The following is a 22,438-nucleotide window of genomic DNA, read 5'->3' on the forward strand; positions in this document are numbered from 1 at the left end:
TGTTTCAAAGCCAACCACTGAACTTAAACTTGTGCTATGCTCACCAATTGGATCTTTAGCAGCAACAGGCTGTGATGGAGAAGATGGTGGACCAAGACCAGCCTTGTTCTCGGCCATGACGCGGAACTCATACTCAGCGCCTTCCATCAGTTCTGTGACCTTGTAACTGGTCTCGGGGATCTTGATGTTTTGACTGGCTTGTACCCAGCGGACGTTTCCACTTACTCTCATCTCAACAGCGTAGTTAAAGATCGGGCTACCGCCATCCTTCTCTGGGGCCAGCCATTTCAGAGTGATAGATTCCTTGGTGACGTCCACCACTTCAGGCTTGCGAGGAGCATCTGGTTTGTCTGTGGAGGCAAAGCAGAGTGTGCTGACAATGGCAAAAACTGATGAATTCTGACGGTCCACTGCAATTTTGAATGTTGATGTTTTGTATATGAGTACACAGTAATGTCCCTATGATCATACAAAAATAATGTTGGTTTCATGTCGAAAGGAGTATCAGAGTTACACTATATGTGTAACAGAGAAACCATCTTGAATATCAGTAGGGCAACTGTTTTCATATCATTGGTAATTCTTAAATGTGGTAATCCACATTTTTCATTGGGAATAGTTCCATCTGGATTAATGAAGCAAAATCCAATAGACATAAACAGGCACAAATCAAACATAAGGGTATAAAATAAAATTATTTTTATCAATATTGAGGATTTTATGAAAGGTATTTGAAAAGCTTACTGAATGGATCCTTTACAAGGATTGGTCCAAGAGCATCACATGGTTTGCCAATTCCAGCAGCATTTTCTGCGGACACACGGAATTCATATTTGTCATTTTCCACCAAATCATTGACGGTGAAGACAGTGTCCCGGACTGGAGATTTGTTGGTACGGACCCATCGAGAACTGGTTGGGCTTTTCTTCTCAATAATGTAGCTTGTGATTGGTGATCCTCCATCGCTCTCTGGTGGCTCCCATGTGAGTGTGACCGATGACCTGGTGACCTCACTTGCCTTCAGTTTCCTGGGAGTCTGTGGCACATCTGAAATGAAGACGGTAACATGGTCAAGTTGGAGAGTTCTTGTCCAAGTCACCCTCACTTAGCTATCACTTGGAAGGAGTGAGTGAGTGAGTGAGTGAGTGAGTGAGTTGGGTTTAACGCCGCTTTTAACAGTATTCCAGTTATATATCAGCGTGTCAGCTTAATGTGGGAGGAAAGCCCGAAGTGATGCAGGTCTCAAACGTTTACCACTTCAGTGAAACCCAAGAGCACGGGTATGGTGCTGACAAACCTAGAAACATAATCGGGGCAAACCGGGATTTGAACCCACAATCACAGGTTTCTGGCATGCCCAAGGGACGCAACTCTGCACAGCAAATCGTGGCACCTTAGACAACTGGGCCACCCGTGCCCCCCTCACTTGGAAGGACGAAGAAGATAAATACTTATTGTTTGGAAAGACTACAAGTAATTACTGTCAACATTTCACTGTTTTCAAAACAGATTTCCAACACTGTTTTAATACCATACGGTTAAGAACTATTTAAATGATGAAATAGAATTGGTCAGTTGCCATTCCTTGCAAATTTGAGATTATGTCATAAACAAAACCAGTGTTTGCCTTCTTTACTTGAATTAATAAAAACGTATCCCCAATAATATTCATGCTTCTCAACTTTTCATGTTCAGTATAGTTACTTATTCACAGACAACAGGTACGGTAAGTTTCATGCAAGCACTCATTTGAGCCAAAAACTTGACTGAAATGGACAACAGTTTCTCTCAACAAAATTTGACCCCATCACTCCCAGTTTACCTGAATTATCAGTTGGAAGGCTATGGAAGATAATTACGAATATTTTTCTATTAAAGAATTATTTCTATGCTGACTGGCATATTCCATCAACATTTGGGGTTATTATATCAATTTCTCTTACCATATGGACATTTGGCAATAGTTCCCTCATCCATCTCAGCTGGTTCACTGACGCCAACTTCATTTTCAGCAGACACACGGAAGAAGTATTCATTTCCTTCGAGCAGTTTGATGACAGCATAGGTGTTGGTGCTGCCATCTACAGTGTGGACTGGCATCCACGTGTTGCGTTTAGCATCACGCTTCTCAATGACATATCCAGTAAGGTCGCAGCCACCGACGTCGGATGGAGACTCCCATGAAAGGACAATAGAGTCCTTCATCACGTCAATCACATGGAGGTTGTTCGGCTTGGATGGCTTGTCTGGGGAAACAGAATTAATCATTTCTGTCAGATCTTTGAAAACATGTTTTTCATTATTTTATCTTTGAAACACATTTGCATTCCATGTATTGATTACATGAAATGAAATTTGAAATGGGTTCTAGTTCATTTATTTGAAGTTTAACACCATCTTTAGCAATATTCCAGCAATGTAATTGGAACATGTCAATAATTGAGTCTGGACCAGATAATCAGGCTATTCATGCCATAACTAACACGCTATTAAGTCATCAAGTTTGACCATGGAGCGAGTTAGTGAGTGAAAGTTAATAATGTCACATTCATCAATATTCCCGCTATATAATGGTAGCCTATAGATGATTGCGTGTGGTCAAGCCAAACCAGTGGTTGACGTCATCAGCAATGATCCATACTATCAATCTACATGTCACGGTAACCACCAAATCCTCATTAGCTCTGGTACAAGCAAGGTACTGCTGCCCTATTCTGCTCTGGAATACCCACATGGGCTTATAATGAAAAAACGCATTTTCCCTCCACAATGACAAAGGACAAACTTCTTATTTCATGCACAGATAACACGGGGACTTTCTGTTTATCCTCACCTTTAACATTGATCTCGAAGTCAGCCTCTGCTTTGCCAACGACATTCTCGGCAGCGATGGTGTACATGCCACTGTCGTCCAGCATGGCGTTCTTGATGGTCAGAGTGCTGAAGTCATCTGTAGTGTCCACGCTGATGCGTTCTGACTTCTCCAAAGGTTCATCATCGAGGAACCAGGAGATTTTGGGAGATGGGATACCGCTGACGTTGACCTGCAGGACCAGGGTGGATCCGCCCTTCACAGTCTGGGCACTCTTCAGGCGATTGTCATACTCCAGAACAGGAGCAGCTGGGTGTCACAAAGAGGAAATATTAACACCCTTCTTTGAAACTTCATTCTCATCATGTTAACAACTTAAAGTTTAATGTTGCCTTAGCAATGGCTTAGCCACATATTGTGAAACCCTGTAAATAGTCCAGAACAAGACTGCTGGGTGGTGGTGTACAAAACAACCTTGACTGTCGTAAGTCTGTGTTAAAGTATGAGAGTTACGATCACCATAGCGCTAAGATCGCTTTGTGCAACGGCACCCAGATTTACGAATCATGGGTACATGGTAATGTCCCTACCAAATTTGGTATTAATGGTATTTGGTCGTGGATAGTGATGAAGATGGTTTCTTTCAAGAAATATGTACATACTGTGAATTGCAAGTTGTCCCTGGGTGCTGACTTGACCAAGTGGGTTGGTCACCTCACACTTGTAGCGGGCAGTGTCCGATGGCTCAGTTTTGTGAATGACGAGGGATGCAACTTCATCCTCATAGCTCATCTCATACTTGGCGCTCTTCTTCACCTCCTTGGTTCCCTTGAACCACTTGATCTCACCTTCAGGCTCGCCGACGTCAACGTCGCATTCCAAGATGGCATCCTTCGGGGCAACTGCAACATCATCTTGCAGGGGTTCCAGGATAACTGGTGGTACACCAACTGTAAACAAATTGGGTACAATGTAAACAAATGTGCAAGAAGGTTGATAATGTCAGTCATGTTCATGTATAATATTCATGTCATTATTTATTAATCTTTAGTTACTTTACTTTCAGATTTGCACGACACACGTAAAGCCACACATTTATATTTTATTGTGTGTGGATTTTTTAGATACATATTTAGCTTGGTTAGTTCAAAATAACTTTGTATACATGAATGTTTTTCTTTGAAAATATATACTAAAAGTGTACAAGTGAAAGATGCCTACTATATTAACAATCTGTACAGTAAGAGTGGCTTGTGCTTTCTATGTAATAGGTGTTTGCAGTATGGACTGTATGATAAGGACTGTATGATAAACCTGACTATTTGTTATTTACAAAAAATGAACATGGTTTATATCTTTCATATATTAAAAAAGAGTGGATCAGCAAACCAAAATAATCACAAATCATTTTCATTTTTGACTATTTTGCCTATCAAACAGTAAATGAAAAAATGAAACGAGTGTCTCCTCAGCATTATCTTGTTCCAGAGAGTCACGTACCAATCGGTTCCACCACTTTGACTGGTGCTGTAGGTGGTGATGGTGGTCCAACGCCAGCCTTGTTCTCTGCACTCACACGGAACTCATACTCCGAGTTCTCCTTGAGGCCGGTGACACTGAAGGTGGTGTCGGGGACAATGCCGTCGCTCTTCCTCTGCCAGTTGTACGAGTCCTTCGGCCGGTACTCCACCACATAGCTGGTGATGGGGCTGCCGCCATCTTCCTCTGGAGGAGCCCATTTCAAGGCTACAGACTTCTTGTCAGTTCCGGTGACTTCAGGCTTGCCGGGAGGTCCAGGGGGTCCTGTAGGCGATACAACAGAGTTAGTGACTGATGCATCACAAAGAAACATGATGTCATTTTTTTCCAAGAAAAAAGGTAGGATGGATGTCGCTTCACCTGCACCCAACTCTGGATCTTCTAGTACAATATGTCAAGATGGCTAATTTTTGTCAAATAATACGTTTATCTCACTAATTGACAAAGTTGAAATGTTCACTATGGCAGGTGAGGGGATAAGAAAATCATTTTTTCTCATGAAAAGATAAATGATCTGTTTATCAATTATTTTCTACCTTTTCTTCAACGGAAACAATGGTGTCAGGAAAACAAGGGGAGGTTATTCTGTCAGACACACAGTAAAAAGTAGTCCATGCACAAAGTGTAATTTAACTTCAAAGAGAACATATATTTTACTTTTTCAGATAATAATAATACTTATCACAATCTGTATGATAACAAGTTATTTTTCTGCAAAAATTGTTTCATACATCACCAACTTCTTGTTTTCCATTAACACATAATAGTGAGTGAGTGAGTATGGTTTTACGCCGCTTTTAGCAATATTCCAGCAATATCACGGCGGGGGACACCAGAAATGGGCTTCACACATTGTACCCATGGGTCTTCGGCGTGACGATCGAACGCTTTAACCACCAGGCTACCCCCAACCACCCCTAACACACAATACATACCCCATGGATCCTTGGCTGTGAACTCCCTTGATGGTTCACTGGGTTCACTGGGACCGGCCTTGTTGACGGCGATGACGCGGTACTGGTAGGTGTTGTCTTCCAGCAGGTCGCCGTCCTTGAAGGTGAGGTCAGCTACAGGCTCCTTGTTGACCTGGATGAAGCGAGGACTGTAGCCAGACTTGCGCTCCAGCAGGTAGCCTGTGACTGGGGATCCGCCATCATTGGCAGGAGGCTTCCAGGAGACCACAGCAGAATCCTTGAATATGTCCGACACTTCGGGAGCATCAGGCTTGTCTGGTACATCTAGGTGGGGAAATACATTATCAGTTCAAGTCTGCATTGTGTTTTCAGTCAGAAAAGCTATAAAATAAAAAAACTTGAAAATTTTATTCTCAGAATCATAAATTATATCATTAAAATAATCTTCATATTAGGTTTTAAAAGATCAAATGCTGATGAATATTTACAGTTCTTCATGAGGGGATGGTTTTGAATTTGTGTCACTGCCATTTTGTTCCCTTGTACTTTTCATTTTAGATTGTTTTTTTTCTTGTGGCATAGATGTAAATACCCAAGGAACTGACATTCTTAAATGACAACATACATGCTTCAATAAATCATGAAAGCTAATCAAGTCAACTTACTGAATGGATGTTTCGCAGTGATGGTGTCTGATTCGACCGGCTCACTCTTTCCAATCTCATTCTTAGCGAACACCCTGAAGACGTATTGGTTGCCCTCGACCAGCTCTGGGACAGTGAACTGCAGCTCTGTGGTGCTGCCCACCTCGTAGAACGACCTGCGACCAGACTCACGCTTCTCGATGATGTAGCCTGTGATTGGCTTGCCTCCGTCATCAGCGGGCACCTCCCACTTGACAGTGGCACTCTCAGCAGTGATGTCACACACAGTCAAGTCTCTCACTGGGCTGGGTTTGTCTTGAAAATGGACAGAAAAAAGTTCAAGTAAAGAAAAGTAATTAAAAAAAAAGATAAATGAAACATTACAATGAGTATTTTGTAAAAATCTCTATTTTGATATTTTTAACATACACCATTGTAAATTAATTCAGTTATAATATATTATTCAGCTTAATGTGGGAGGAAATCCCAAAGCGAGGCAGTTTGTAGATGTTAACAATTTTGGTGAAATATACAAGAAAATTGACTGAAAGAACAAATTTTCTACACTTGTTGACAAAGAAGTGAGTGGGGTTCAACACCACATTTAGCAATATTCCATCAAGACCATGGTTGGGGGACAACGGTAACGGGTTTCACATGTCATACCCATGGGGATTCAAACCCAGCATGACGAGCCAAAGCTTTGACCACAGGGCCACCCTACTGCCCCTAGACCGGTATAACATACAACCCTGACGGGTGCTCACCTAAGACAATCAGCTTGATGGTGATGGTAGCCTTGCCATTGGGGTTCTCCAGTGAAAGGGTGTAGTCTCCAGTGTCGGTGCGGATCACCTTGGCCAGACGAATGGTGGTCATGTTGTCGATTGTTTCTGCTTCCATCCTCTTCTTGTCGGGCAGAGAGCCTCCATTGTACAGCCATGTGCACTTGGGCTGGGGGTTGCCTGAGAAGGGCACCTCCCATGCAGTGGATTGGCCGATGTGAAGGATGATTGTCTCGTCAAACCTCTTGTCATACAGGATCTTAGGTGGAGCTGCAGGACAGATAGATTGGTTTATATATGCAGCAGAATAAGATAGAGTCTGTGTAAAAATGTGGACAAGAATCAAGATATCAGTTGTTGTCAAAGACAGTATGAGTTGACAGCATGTAGAACAAAGCCAGACTGTAGGCATTTATACACAATAGAACAGGAGCAGAGGTGTAAACATACAAAAACACCTAATCTAAGTTGTGAAATATATCTCCTTTGCCAATGCAAAAATTGGCAAATTAAATCTATACAATTGATGTACTGACATAATGCATAATAAAGTGTGTGATAATAATGCATAATAAAGTGTCTGATAATAATGCACAATAAAGTGTCTGATGATAATGCATAAAATGTCTGATAATAATGCATAAAGTGTCTGGTAATAATGCACAATAAAGTCTCTGACTGAATGAAATGAACATAAAAGCACATAAAAATGGTCACTTGCAAATGAACAGTGAAAGTCTGCATCCACTCACCTTCCACAAACAGACCAGCATCGCTTCTCTTGGACTTGGCCTGGATGCTGTAGTCAGCCTCATCCTTCTCTGTGACGTCTGAGATGATGAGACGATGCACGCAGCCATCATGAATGATCTCGTACTTGTCGCTGGGCAGGAGGACCTCCGTGTCTCGGTTCCACTGAACCATGACATGAGGCTTGGACAGCTCGCACTCGAACACAGCTGTGCCGGGGATCTCACTGATGTCAATGTCTTCCAGTGGTCGGATGATGTCCACATCTTCTTCTGTAATCAGAGACAGTAACTTATTGTTGACTTATTGGCCTGATGTTTATCTATTTTTTGGCTGTTCTTTAATGTCTTCCAGTAATATTCTGGCCTATATTCCTTGAAGTGGTCTTAGTGTAATAGGACAAATTTTCCCATATGAATTTCTTTCCTCCAGAAACTTTCTGACACAGAAACATTAATCGTCTCCATTAGAACCAAGATGATCATAATTCCCATACTAAAACAAAGCCTAACACTGGATATAGCACTATATGGTCACTTTGAGTGAGTGAGTGAGTGAGTGAGTATGGTTTTATGCCACTTTCAGCAATATTCCAGCAATATCATGGGGGGGGGGACACCAGAAATGGACTTTACACATTGTACCCATGTCGGGAATCGAACCCAGGAGTGTGACGAGCAAACTCTTTAACCACTAGGCTACCCGACCGCCCCTATGATCACTTTGTGGAACTGGGCCTGATCCCGGAACACACATTAACTCATCAACATGACTGTATGTTGATCAGCTCTTTATGAGGCAAAATAATACTCAGGAATTAATGTCCATTTTAACAATATTTCAGTTAGATCACAGGCTGTGTCAGCTTTACATGGGAAGGAAATAGCTCAAAGTGACATGGTGCAATCCATAAGCACAGGTATGGTTCTGACAAAAACCAAGGATCATAATCCTCTATACCAGTAGATCCAGGCCAAGGGGAAGCAACTCTTCACTGTGAGTAAAAGCATCTAAACTCAGATGACTGGGCCTTCTATGCCCCTTCAGGGAAAATGTAAGAACTGATACTTACCGGATATGTTTCCAGGGCATAATTTACCATTTGACGGCCAAATATTTTAATTAATTATTTCACTGATGAACCTACTGATGCCAATCTGAATCTTCAAAAACCCTTACTGCTGTACAGTCATTCGACCACGAAGCTGTGCAACTATGTCTGCTTCCTGACTTATCCTGGTGAATAAAGAAGGTGGAAACCAGTCCTTACCCTCAACAAGTGCTTGAGCCTTGGACTTCTTGTCAGCAAGCTTGATGGAGTATTCAGCCTCGTCCTTGAGTTCAGCATTGGTGATGGTCAGCATGTACTTCCCTGCTCCGTCAATACCCATCTTGACCCGGTCAGATGGTAACATCTTCACACCACCCTTGTACCAGGTGGCAGGTTTGCCAGGTTTCGACACGATGCACTCCATGTGGATGGTCTCGGTTTCCATGACATGGACATCAGTCAGTGGCTGCAGGAACTCAAATGGCTCTTCTGTAATGGGATATAGAGTTTTCAGTGCAGGAAAAATGTCAGGTACCCCAGAAAAAGAAACATGTATTTCATATCATCATGAGAATTTTCTTTGACAAAACCTGAAAACAGGGGAAAGATACCAGTATATCAACTGGGACTAACCAACAGCCTCATGAGCTGAATATTAGTTTGTTTGTTGTTTAATACTGAGCAATATTTCAGCTTTATATGATGGCAAGTCTGGACCAGATAAACCAACGATTGATATTGTGAGCCACAGCCACCCTATCGGGATATGATGACATACAATCTAGTCCTGCCAACCATATCCATATTCATCCAGTACCACAAGCACAGCCTTTTAACCCAGATGTGTATGGAGCTAGCACAAGCACAGGTTGTACATGTGGGACCAATTTTAACCAAGATGTGTGTGGAGCTAGCACAAGCACAGGTTGTGGGACCGAGTTGAACCCAGATGTGTATGGAGCTAGCACAAGCACAGGTTGTGGGACCGAGTTGAACCCAGATGTGTATGGAGCTAGCACAAGCACAGGTTGTGGGACCAATTGTAACCCAGATGTGTATGGAGCTACTGCAAGCACAGGTTGTGGGACCAATTTTAACCCCAATGTGTATGGAGATAGCACAAGCACAGGTTGTGGGACCAATTTTAACCCAGATGTGTAAGGAGCTAGCACAAGCATAGGTTGTGGGACCAATTTTAACCCAGATGTGTAAGGAGCTAGCACAAGCACAGGTTGTGGGACCGAGTTGAACCCAGATGTGTATGGAGCTAGCACAAGCACAGGTTGTGGGACCAATTGTAACCAGATGTGTGTGGAGCTACCACAAGCACAGGTTGTGGGACCAATTTTAACCCAGATGTGTATGGTGCTAGCACAAGCACAGGTTGTGGGACCAATTTTAACCCAGATGTGTAAGGAGCTAGCACAAGCACAGGTTGTGGGACCAACTTGAACCCAGATTTGTATGGAGCTAGCACAAGCACAGGTTGTGGGACCAATTGTAACCCAGATGTGTGTGGAGCTACCACAAGCACAGGTTGTGGGACCAATTTTAACCAAGATGTGTATGGAGCTAGCACAAGCACAGGTTGTGGGACCAATTTTAACCCAGATGTGTAAGGAGCTAGCACAAGCACAGGTTGTGGGACCGAGTTGAACCCAGATGTGTGTGGAGCTACCACAAGCACAGGTTGTGGGACCAATTTTAACCAAGATGTGTATGGAGCTAGCACAAGCACAGGTTGTGGGACCAATTTTAACCCAGATGTGTAAGAAGCTAGCACAAGCACAGGTTGTGGGACCAATTGTAACCCAGATGTGTATGGAGCTAGCACAAGCACAGGTTGTGGGACCAATTGTAACCCAGATGTGTATGGTGCTACCACAAGCACAGGTTGTGGGACCGAGTTGAACCCAGATGTGTGTGGAGCTAGCACAAGCACAGGTTGTGGGACCAATTGTAACCCAGATGTGTATGGAGCTAGCACAAGCACAGGTTGTGGGACCAACTTGAACCCAGATGTGTAGGGAGCTAGCACAAGCACAGGTTGTGGGACCGAGTTGAACCCAGATGTGTATGGAGCTAGCACAAGCACAGGTTGTGGGACCGAGTTGAACCCAGATGTGTATGGAGCTAGCACAAGCACAGGTTGTGGGACCGAGTTGAACCCAGATGTGTATGGAGCTAGCACAAGCACAGGTTGTGGGACCAATTTTAACCCTGATGTGTATGGAGCTGCATCAATACTGAGTATCATCTAGCCATCTTCTCCTATTATGATGCCATCCCTCGCAGACCCACCTTTGACTGTGACTCTGGCTGATGTCTTCCTGTCCTTGATGACACACTTGTACACGGCCTCATCATCCATCTCTGACTTCGGGATGGTCAGTGTGTGCCTGGTATCATCAACAGTCATCTCGATACGCTCAGAGGGAGCAATGGCCTCTCCATTCCTCAGCCATTTGGATGGAATATTGGGTTTGTTGACCTCACAGGTCAAGGTCAAGGCTGTGCCCTCCATGATCTCAAGGTCCTTCAGTGGTTTGGTAATTTCAATTGGGAGTTCTGAAAGTTGGAGTCAAATAAAATGACACATTCATAAATACAGAAAGAATGTTAGTCCCCTTGCATTGTTAAATCCTTTTCAAAACCAACTCAATGAATTAGTGTCATAATAAAGTTAGTCACTTCTAAAACAACAATATATTGCTAGGATTAATAGTCTTAAATAATTTGTTAATTAATGAAAACAAACATGCATAGTAGTTATGTTAATCTGGAGCCATCAAAATTTGACATTACAGAGAATAAACAAGAGAAGAGAAGAGAATGCTGACTGGAGAATACATCAAGGAGATATTCTTGTTGCTATGGTCGAAGTTCCACAAAAAGGTCAGCCAAGTTCCGAAATCAAACTGAAAAGAAAAGTTTCGGGATCCCATACCCATGACTCTGAGGTTGGCCGAACTCTCCTTGTCCTCTACTTTGATGGTGTATTTTCCACCATCCTCCAGCGCAACATCCTCGAGGACCAATGTGTGAGTGACGTCAATAGATGTTATCTCAAAGCCATCAGCTGCAGTCACTACTTTGCCATCTTTAAGCCATTTGGCCTTGACTCCGGATTTGGACAACAGACACTTAAATTTGGCAGTTTCTTTCTCTGAGATCTCCTGGTCTTTCAAATGTCGGATTATTTCTACAGGCTCTTCTACAAATATGACATATATGGGTGTTAGTGACATAGATTATTTGTCTCCATACATGAAATAAACTGACGTTAGTATAAACAAAAGTGAGTATGAGTTAATAAATGCAACTAATGTTACTGATAAGTTACTGTCATTTACAGATACAAAATTTATTAGTATTAGCTTTAGTTTCTGAAAAAAATATCAAAAATAAAACAGAAAAGATACATGTTTCCAATCCAGCGTAACAAATGGTTGTATGTTCCTGTGAAAAAAATGAAATAAATCCCACGGGAAATCTACAATGTTCTCACCATCAACAAAGACATTGCAGGAACTGTCTTTGCCCTGGATTGAGACTTTGTATACACCTTCATCATCTAAAGAGGCTTTAGAAATGATGAGTCTGTGAATGGCACCATCAGAAGTGAGTTTTATTCTTCCTGTGGCTGACACATTGGTTCCTTCAAATGACCATTCCGGTTTCTTGTTCGGTTTGTTGATCTTGACCTCCAGGAAGATCTCCTGTTTCTCTGTGACGGTGATGTCAGCCAGAGGTTGCACAAACTCCACAGGTATAGCTGGGGGCAGGAGGGAGGGGTTAGTATGGTTTAATCAAAGAAGTTTGTTTGTTTTATAGTTTAACACCAACTTCAGCAATATTCCAGCTATTTGACGGTGGTCTGCAAATAATTGAGGCTGCGGCAGACAATCCAGTGATTGATATTGTGGGCAATGATCGACACCATCAGAGTGTTATGACATGCTCATCGAGGTCACAGTGTCTGACCATGTGATCTAACTTTTAGACACCTCTTACAACAAGATAAGGTTGATCTATTCTAACCCAGAATTATGAAATTATGAAACTTTGTATTCATAATAGTTTTTTCATACATCTAATTTCAACAAGTTATTCCAATTACCATGGAACCATAGGTGTTACCATTGGTTTATTCTTACAAGGAGCCAAACAGATTATTTGACAATTTGTATATGTGAATATAAAGACCGAAATTTGTTTTATGAAGAATAGCATGTTAGTCATTTTAGCACCTTTGACAGTGAGTGTGGCCTCGCTCTGTTTGTCTTCCACTTTGATGCTGTATTTTCCACCATCCTCCTCAGCAACGTTATCAAGGATCAAGGTGTGAACAGAGTTGATGGTTTCTATGCGATACCCATCTTTCTCACTCACAACCTTACCATCCTTGTACCAGCGGGATTTGACATTTGGCTTGGACACCTCACATGTGAACTTGACTGACTGGTCTTCATCAATGGTCTGATCCTCCAGGGGTTTCACAATTTCAAGTGGTTCCTCTACAAAGGGCAGGTTATCAGAGGTCAAATGTGAAAACATAGTCCAGCTTCAGTATTCCTTAGGTTTGATTGTTTTGTTTACTTGTACAGCATTACAATAAAAGAATATGGGAATTCTTTGGATTTGAACATAATATATACTGAACAAATTTTGTTAGGGATAATAAATATTTTTGGGGATACTTTTGGGTAGTGAAGACTGCCCATACAATTTCATAAAGAATATCCAGAAAATGTTCATGATCTCTAACTGTTGTAGGTCAGTACATGACACACCTGGCAACACATTTTTAAAGTGTGTGGAAATGTGGAACAATGTGGAAACTCCACTGACAAGAACAGTCTGCTGATGGTGAAACAGAACAAGCAGACACATATTTGAAAAACAGGAAGGAAACATAGAAAATTTGACAAAAGGACAAATGTTGCACTTTGCAGTGCTCACCATCAACAAAGACATTGGCTGAGCTTTCCACATCACCAAAGGCGACCTTGTAGGCGCCTTCATCTTCAAGGTCAGCGCTCTCAATCACCAAACGGTGAAGGGCACCATCTGATGTCAAGCGGATGCGTTTACTGGTGGACACATCCTTGTTTTCAAAGGTCCAGACTGAAGTCTGTCCTGGTTTGTTGATCATGACCTCCAGGAAGATCTCCTGTTTCTCTGTGACGGTGATGTCAGCCAGAGGTTGGACAAACTTGATGGGAAGGACTGGAGAAAGGGAGATGTTAGGAATGAAGATTAGAGGTGGAGGAAAAAATCTACTTTACTGCTTGCATTCAGTGACAATTCTGAATGAAATAACAGATATTTTACCAAGGATTAAAAAATATGAAGGATGATCATTTCAAAATCCATTGATGCACGTTTTGGTGCAAGGTCAATTGCAATATTCCTGATACAAGCAGCTTTTAAATATATCCTTTTACATTAAAAACATAAAAAGATGGTTACATTTTATCCGCAGACAGAGAAATGACTACAGTTATTAGTATTGTTAGATTTCTTTAGGGTAATCTATAACTTGTACAAAAGGTAATAGGAAATTGAGGAAAGATTTCCAATTTATATTGAATTTAGTCAGGTGTTCTTTCTTGTAAGCACCTTTGACAGTGAGTGTGGCCTCGCTCTGTTTGTCTTCTACTTTGATGCTGTATTTTCCACCATCCTCCTCGGCAACGTTATCAAGGATCAAGGTGTGAATGGAGTTGATGGTTTCTATGCGATACCCATCTTTCTCACTCACAACCTTACCATCCTTGTACCAGCAGGATTTGACATTCGGCTTGGACACCTCACATATGAACTTGACTGACTGGTCTTCATCAGTGAGCTGATCCTCCAGGGGTTTCACAATTTCAAGTGGTTCCTCTACAAAGGGCAGGTTATCAGAGGTCAAATGTGGAAATATGGTCCAGCTTCAGATGTTTTCCTTTGGTTTGATTTTTTATGAAACTTTTCTAAATGTACTACTTTATGACAAAACACATGGGAAAACGTTGACTTGGAACATAACATATAGCATTTGGGGGGCATACTATCTTAGTGCTGGATTGAAGTGAACACAGTGAATGGCATATTTAACAACACTGACATGAACAGTCTGCTTAATACAAAGCAGTGAAAACAAACTGCATATAGAAACATGGGATTTCATAATTTGTTGCACTTTGCAGTGCTCACCATCAACAAAGACATTGGCAGAGCTGTCAACATCACCAAAGGCGACCTTGTAGGAGCCTTCATCTTCAAGGTCAGCGCTCTCAATCACCAAACGGTGAAGGGCACCATCTGATGTCAAGCGGATGCGTTTACTGATGGACACATCCTTGTTTTCAAAGGTCCAAACTGGAGTCTGTCCTGGTTTGTTGATCTTGACCTCCAGGAAGATCTCCTGTTTCTCTGTGACGGTGATGTCAGCCAGAGGTTGGACAAACTTGATGGGAAGGACTGGAGAAAGGGGAGATGTTAGGAATGAAGATTAGAGGTGGAGGAATAATGTGTAATTAACTGTTTGCAGTCCAAAAAAAATTTTCAGTAAAGGATTATAGTTTTGAATTAAATAACAGATATTTAACCTCATTCCACCCACCCACCCACCCAAAATTTGAAAATCCATTGATGCATGTTTTCTTGTACAAAGGTTGAAAAGAATTTTCCACAAAAATGTAAACATATTTCTCTTTACATCAGAAACCAAATATAGACGATTACATTGTAGCCTAAGGCTGATTTATAGCTACAGTTATTAGTATGGTTAGATCTTCATAAGGAAATCTATATCTTGTGCAAAAGGTGAAAGGAAATTGAGGAAGGATAGATTTCCAATTTATATTTCCGGTGTTCTTTTTTGTAAGCACCTTTGACAGTGAGTGTGGCCTCGCTCTGTTTGTCTTCCACTTTGATGCTGTATTTTCCACCATCCTCCTCGGCAGCGTTATCAAGGATCAAGGTGTGAACAGAGTTGATGGTTTCTATGCGATACCCATCTTTCTCACTCACAACCTTACCATCCTTGTACCAGCGGGATTTGACATTTGGCTTGGACACCTCACATGTGAACTTGACTGACTGGTCTTCATCAATGGTCTGATCCTCCAGGGGTTTCACAATTTCAAGTGGTTCCTCTACAAAGGGCAGGTTATCAGAGGTCAAATGTGGAAATATGGTCCAGCTTCAGATGTTTTCATGGTTTGAATTTTTTAAGAAACTTTTCTAAATGTACTACTTTATGACAAAACACATGGGTAACATTGATTTGGAAACATACCATATAGCACTTTGGGAACATAATGTGTAGGTGCTGGATGGAAGTGAACACAGTGAATGGTATATTTAACAACACTGACATGAACAGTCTGCTTAATACAAAGCAGTGAAAACAAACTGCATATAGAAACATGGGATTTCATAATTTGTTGCACTTTGCTGTGCTCACCATCAACAAAGACATTGGCAGAGCTGTCAACATCACCAAAGGCGACCTTGTAGGAGCCTTCATCTTCAAGGTCAGCACTCTCAATCACCAAACGGTGAAGGGCACCATCTGATGTCAAGCGGATGCGTTTACTGATGGACACATCCTTGTTTTCAAAGGTCCAAACTGGAGTCTGTCCTGGTTTGTTGATCTTGACCTCCAGGAAGATCTCCTGTTTCTCTGTGACAGTGATGTCAGCCAGAGGTTGGACAAACTTGATGGGAAGGACTGGAGAAAGGGGAGATGTTAGGAATGAAGATTAGAGGTGGAGGAATAATGTGTAATTAACTGTTTGCTTTTCAAAAAAAAATTTCAGTAAAGGATTATAGTTTTGAATTAAATAACAGATATTTAACCTCATTCCACCCACCCACCCACCCAAAATTTGAAAATCCATTGATGCATGTTTTCTTGTACAAAGGTTGAAAAGAATTTTCCACAAAAATGTAAACATATTTCTCTTTACATCAGAAACCAAATATAGACGATTACATTGTAGCCTAAGGCTGATTTATAGCTACAGTTATTAGTATGGTTAGACCTTCATAAGGAAATCTATATCTTGTGCAAAAGGTGAAAGGAAATTGAGGAAGGATAGATTTCCAATTTATATTTCCGGTGTTCTTTTTTGTAAGCACCTTTGACAGTGAGTGTGGCCTCGCTATGTTTGTCTTCCACTTTGATGCTGTATTTTCCACCATCCTCCTCGGCAGCGTTATCAAGGATCAAGGTGTGAACAGAGTTGATGGTTTCTATGCGATACCCATCTTTCTCACTCACAACCTTACCATCCTTGTACCAGCGGGATTTGACATTTGGCTTGGACACCTCACATGTGAACTTGACTGACTGGTCTTCATCAATGGTCTGATCCTCCAGGGGTTTCACAATTTCAAGTGGTTCCTCTACAAAGGGCAGGTTATCAGTGGTTAAATGTGGAAATATGGTCCAGCTTCAGGTGTTTTCCATGGTTTGAATTTTTTAAGAAACTTTTCTAAATGTACTACTTTATGACAAAACACATGGGTAACATTGATTTGGAAACATACCATATAGCACTTTGGGAACATAATGTGTAGGTGCTGGATGGAAGTGAACACAGTGAATGGTATATTTAACAACACTGACATGAACAGTCTGCTTAATACAAAGCAGTGAAAACAAACTGCATATAGAAACATAGGAATTTCACAATTTGTTGCACTTTGCTGTGCTCACCATCAACAAAGACATTGGCTGAGCTTTCCACATCACCAAAGGCGACCTTGTAGGAGCCTTCATCTTCAAGGTCAGCGCTCTTAATCACCAAACGGTGAAGGGCACCATCTGATGTCAAGCGGATGCGTTTACTGGTGGACACATCCTTGTTTTCAAAGGTCCAGACTGGAGTCTGTCCTGGTTTGTTGATCTTGACCTCCAGGAAGATCTCCTGTTTCTCTGTGACGGTGATGTCAGCCAGAGGTTGGACAAACTTGATTGGAAGGACTGGAGAAAGGGGAGATGTTAGGAATGAAGATTAGAGGTGGAGGAATAATGTGTAGTTAACTGTTTGCAGTCAAAACAATTTTTTCAGTAAAGGATTATAGTTTTGAATTAAATAACAGATATTTAACCTCATTCCACCCACCCACCCACCCAAAATTTGAAAATCCATTGACGCATGTTTTCTTGTACAAAGGTTGAAAAAAATTTTCCACAAAAATGTAAACATATTTCTCTTTACATCAGAAACCAAATATAGACGATTACATTGTAGCCTAAGGCTGATTTATAGCTACAGTTATTAGTATGGTTAGATCTTCATAAGGAAATCTATATCTTGTGCAAAAGGTGAAAGGAAATTGAGGAAGGATAGATTTCCAATTTATATTTCCGGTGTTCTTTTTTGTAAGCACCTTTGACAGTGAGTGTGGCCTCGCTCTGTTTGTCTTCCACTTTGATGCTGTATTTTCCACCATCCTCCTCGGCAGCGTTATCAAGGATCAAGGTGTGAACAGAGTTGATGGTTTCTATGCGATACCCATCTTTCTCACTCACAACCTTACCATCCTTGTACCAGCGGGATTTGACATTTGGCTTGGACACCTCACATGTGAACTTGACTGACTGGTCTTCATCAATGGTCTGATCCTCCAGGGGTTTCACAATTTCAAGTGGTTCCTCTACAAAGGGCAGGTTATCAGAGGTCAAATGTGGAAATATGGTCCAGCTTCAGATGTTTTCCATGGTTTGAATTTTTTAAGAAACTTTTCTAAATGTACTACTTTATGACAAAACACATGGGTAACATTGATTTGGAAACATACCATATAGCACTTTGGGAACATAATGTGTAGGTGCTGGATTCAAGTGAACACAGTGAATGGTATATTTAACAACACTGACATGAACAATCTGCTTAATACAAAGCAGTGAAAACAAACTGCATATAGAAACATGGGATTTCATAATTTGTTGCACTTTGCTGTGCTCACCATCAACAAAGACATTGGCTGAGCTGTCAACATCACCAAAGGCGACCTTGTAGGAGCCTTCATCTTCAAGGTCAGCGCTCTCAATCACCAAACGGTGAAGGGCACCATCTGATGTCAAGCGGATGCGTTTACTGGTGGACACATCCTTGTTTTCAAAGGTCCAGACTGGAGTCTGTCCTGGTTTGTTGATCTTGACCTCCAGGAAGATCTCCTGTTTCTCTGTGACGGTGATGTCAGCCAGAGGTTGGACAAACTTGATTGGGATGGCTAGCAAGTTGAGGGCAATATAAAGCATTAGTCTGGCCAGAGGTTTATACAAATGATACTTGGAACCGTATCAACCCAAAACATACAAATGATCTACATCATCATGTTCAAATGTGATGAAAAAGAGGCTGAAAATAACCTAACACAACAGACATGATTAAAATCTGTTGACATATAAATATAAATTGAACATAAACGTTAGTGATGTTACAAATATATGGTTATTAATCTATAAAACAAGTGTTAGAAAAATAACAACAAGCACCCTGAGATTGTATTAGTCCCCATAAAACAAAAACAGTTAAATATATCAAAATGGAAGAAATAAATATTTTGTTCCAAATTCTCATCTTAGAAGTGACTTGACCAATGTTGATCAAACAAAAGCATGAATTAATTGAAAATTACCAAGATCACAAAACTTTGTGGAAATCCATGAGAATGGATAATAACATGTTTGAACCAAATCGTCATCTTGGCATCATGTCACAGCTGTTGTGAAACCTCTCTCTGGAACTCTTATTCATTGACAAAGTGGTAAATACAAAATAGATGTACTCACCATCGACGATGACGCTGGCAGTGGATGTAGCATCATCAAATGTAACTGTGTACACGTTCTCATCGTCCAAGTCAGCCTCCTTGATGATCAGTTTGTGAACGTTGCCTTCTGACAGGAGCTGGATTCTCCCACTGGCAGAAACTTTAGAGCCATCGACCTTCCAAGTTGGCTTCAGACCAGGCTTGTTGATCTCACACTCCAGGTAGATATCCTGTTTTTCTGTGACTGTAATATCTGCCAGGGGGCGGACAAACTTCACAGGTTCGGCTGTAATTTATGGAACTTAATATAACACATTTCTCAACACACTACTTAATTGTAAGTCAATATTATGAAAATTTACAGACATAGAGTGAGTGAGTGAGTATGGTTTTATCCCGCTTTCAGCAATATTCCAGCAATATCACGGCAGGGGACACCAGAAATGGGCTTCACACATTGTGCCCATGTGGGGAATCGAACCCGGGTCTTCGGCGTGACGAGTGAGCACTTTAACCACTAGGCTACCCCACCGCCCCAACAGATGTAGAGAAATGTACATAAAATGTATGCATTACACAGTAAAAAAACGACATTCCATATCACAAAACACAAAGCTGATGAATGCAAGCCAAAGTTTATCATCTTGAATCTAGCAATAATGAATATGATGCCCTTATATGGACATGCTTATGTAGGTATATCTATATATCTATATGACCTACTACGTCTATGATCTATGTACTGCATGAAAATGTAAAAAAAAGCAGGACATGATGTACAGATGACATTTTTTGGGTTAGTGTTTTTTTTCGAATTTATGTTAATAGAACCATTAAACCATCAACAAATTAATAACAAACGCAATTGAAGCATCAATTTACCTTTCACAGTGAGCGTAGCAGAGCTTCTTTTATCTTGTGCAACTATCATAATTTTAGCACTATGCTCAGGTAAGGCGTCATCGAGAGATAGTGTGTGAACGCAGCCATCAGAAACAATTACAAAGCCGTCCTCTGCCATAACCTCTTGGCCATCCCTCAACCATCTGACCTTGACATTGGGTTTGTTAAGTTCGCAAACAAATTGGATGTTCTCATGTTCCATGACGTTGATGTCGGTTAGTGGTTTAACTATCAGGACTGGAGTTTCTATATGGAAGAACAGGATTACTGTCAGATCTTATGTTTTGAAGAAATTCAAGTGATAAAAAAACAGTGTTCTTTAGTCAGGGATTTATCTAGGGTTCTGAACTAACTGCCCCTGGAGAGCAATTTAAACAAAAAATATCCTTTTTTGGTTCGAGGTTGTTCGTATTTCTTAAAATCAGAGGTATTTTAACACTGTATTTTGAGATAGCAGTCAATGCAATAATATATAGCATAAAACCTCTTGACCTTTTCTGGTCCTGTTATTAGTGAAATACAACTCTCCAAAGCCATAAAATTAGTTACTTATTATCAATTGCATTTCCAATTCAGGAATTTTTAATGACATTTGTTGGAGACTTGGGTCTGACTCTCGGCCTTTTAGATGGTCTAGATAAATCCCTGTTCTCGATTCTCACAAAAACTGATGGCACAGGAAAAGTTGAAAATGTGGACTTAAAATAAACATCCTTTGCACTAGAGCTATGCAAGTTTAAAAAATAAAAAGGACAAACGTGTCTAATGACTGACACATGACAATTCTGTGTACGTATGGTGCAATATTCCTGTTCAAACTATCATTTTTGTCCATGATGGTTTTTTAAAATATATTTTCGTATGTTTTCAGTGAAAATACTTTAAACGATGGGGCATATGCTAAGTTTTAGTCAAAACATTTTCTGCATACTGTATATCTGCTAGACCTTTCTTATATCACAAAATGGCTTTTCTCCAAGGCGTATGATTAAGGAGCTGATTTCAAAGGTAGAGGAAGGTAGTTGAACTACAGCCTTGGTTGGACAATACCTCGTAATATATAGTATGGTACAGGCTGTACTTGTCTATTTTTGTACTGGTCAAGAATCTTCTGAGGTACCTACTTCGTGATAATTTGTTGTGTGGATAATACCATAGGAATACCGCACCAAACTGTACATCTATATCTTATAAAACATTAATACCTTTCCCTAAAGAAAGGGAAATTTGGTGCCAGGAAATGTTTATTTTTAAACACCTTAACAATGATCTATAACTATATATTCAAACGGCATTTCATGTAATTGATATGTGTCATATCAAGTATGCTGTATCTATAATGTGTTCTATAAAAAGTAATATTTCAGTAACATCCTTGGGGAGTATATAATAACAAGGGCTTTATATTCTTTAAAAATAAGTTTGAAAGAAAATTTTGGAAATAAGATGCAGGGTAGTATAAGAAATAAAAAACATAAACAAGCGGGAAAGTAGTGTTGTACTGTCTGTGAACAAAAAGGGGAATCTGGGGAGGTGTGAGGATGTCATGAGATTACAGAAGATACCAGAAGCAAGCTCAAGGAATATAATCATGCAATAAAGAAACAATTTAACAAATTACTTCAATAATGATTATCATAAATAATAACATGTTATAATATGGAAAAAAACAGATCAGTAATAACAAAAGAAATAAAATAACAAAAATGATTATCATAAATAATAACATGTTATAATATGGAAAAAACAAATCAGTAATAACAAAAGAAATTCAAGTCTACAGTGTAAATAACAAAACAGGATATATTATTTGATATAAACTCATATACTACGAAATGTGCTGTTGGGTAGAATCTAAGTTTTTTTTTTAATGTGGAACGGGAATGCTTCTTTAAGCTAATATAAAATGGAGTGGAAGTGCTTCTTTAAGCTAATATAAAATAGAGTAGAAGTGCTTCTTGAAGCTAATATAAAATGGAGTGGAAGTGCTTCTTTAAGCTAATATAAAATGGAGTGGAAGTGCTTCTTTAAGCTAATACAAAATGGAGTTGGAGTGCTTCTTTTAGCTACTGGACTCAAAGACTATGTTGCAAATAGTGAAAAAGATTTATATTTCCTTCTGAGAGTGTGCAATGGCAATCATCAAATGCTTATCACACAACGATAAAACTTAATTAGTAACACATTTGTCTCCTTAAACAAATCTTATCATTAACAATATGAATTATCACAGATGGTATCAGTTGCAAAGAAAGTAGTAT

General features: G+C 40.4%; 1 protein-coding gene across 1 annotated transcript in view; it reads right to left on the reverse strand.

The window, feature by feature from the left end:
- Positions 1 to 22,438, reverse strand: part of LOC124140501 (titin-like) — a 461,816-nt gene that overhangs the window by 187,308 nt on the left and 252,070 nt on the right. The window contains exons 139-164 of the mRNA XM_048381766.1: positions 20,157 to 20,423; positions 19,294 to 19,560; positions 18,465 to 18,731; positions 17,886 to 18,152; positions 17,209 to 17,475; positions 16,629 to 16,895; positions 15,952 to 16,218; positions 15,374 to 15,640; positions 14,697 to 14,963; positions 14,118 to 14,384; positions 13,458 to 13,724; positions 12,746 to 13,012; positions 12,004 to 12,270; positions 11,443 to 11,709; positions 10,797 to 11,063; positions 8,715 to 8,984; positions 7,447 to 7,716; positions 6,677 to 6,964; positions 5,931 to 6,224; positions 5,287 to 5,589; positions 4,313 to 4,615; positions 3,475 to 3,762; positions 2,834 to 3,121; positions 1,944 to 2,246; positions 745 to 1,047; positions 45 to 350 (exon numbers count right to left, since the gene is read on the reverse strand). Of these exons, the coding sequence (XP_048237723.1) occupies positions 45 to 350; positions 745 to 1,047; positions 1,944 to 2,246; positions 2,834 to 3,121; positions 3,475 to 3,762; positions 4,313 to 4,615; positions 5,287 to 5,589; positions 5,931 to 6,224; positions 6,677 to 6,964; positions 7,447 to 7,716; positions 8,715 to 8,984; positions 10,797 to 11,063; positions 11,443 to 11,709; positions 12,004 to 12,270; positions 12,746 to 13,012; positions 13,458 to 13,724; positions 14,118 to 14,384; positions 14,697 to 14,963; positions 15,374 to 15,640; positions 15,952 to 16,218; positions 16,629 to 16,895; positions 17,209 to 17,475; positions 17,886 to 18,152; positions 18,465 to 18,731; positions 19,294 to 19,560; positions 20,157 to 20,423 (7,221 nt within the window). The remainder of the gene's footprint in view (positions 1 to 44; positions 351 to 744; positions 1,048 to 1,943; positions 2,247 to 2,833; positions 3,122 to 3,474; positions 3,763 to 4,312; positions 4,616 to 5,286; positions 5,590 to 5,930; positions 6,225 to 6,676; positions 6,965 to 7,446; positions 7,717 to 8,714; positions 8,985 to 10,796; positions 11,064 to 11,442; positions 11,710 to 12,003; positions 12,271 to 12,745; positions 13,013 to 13,457; positions 13,725 to 14,117; positions 14,385 to 14,696; positions 14,964 to 15,373; positions 15,641 to 15,951; positions 16,219 to 16,628; positions 16,896 to 17,208; positions 17,476 to 17,885; positions 18,153 to 18,464; positions 18,732 to 19,293; positions 19,561 to 20,156; positions 20,424 to 22,438) is intronic.

The sequence above is a fragment of the Haliotis rufescens genome, unplaced genomic scaffold (genome assembly GCF_023055435.1).
Source record: "Haliotis rufescens isolate VD_foot unplaced genomic scaffold, xgHalRufe1.0.p SCAF_4, whole genome shotgun sequence".
Lineage (NCBI taxonomy): Eukaryota > Metazoa > Mollusca > Gastropoda > Lepetellida > Haliotidae > Haliotis > Haliotis rufescens.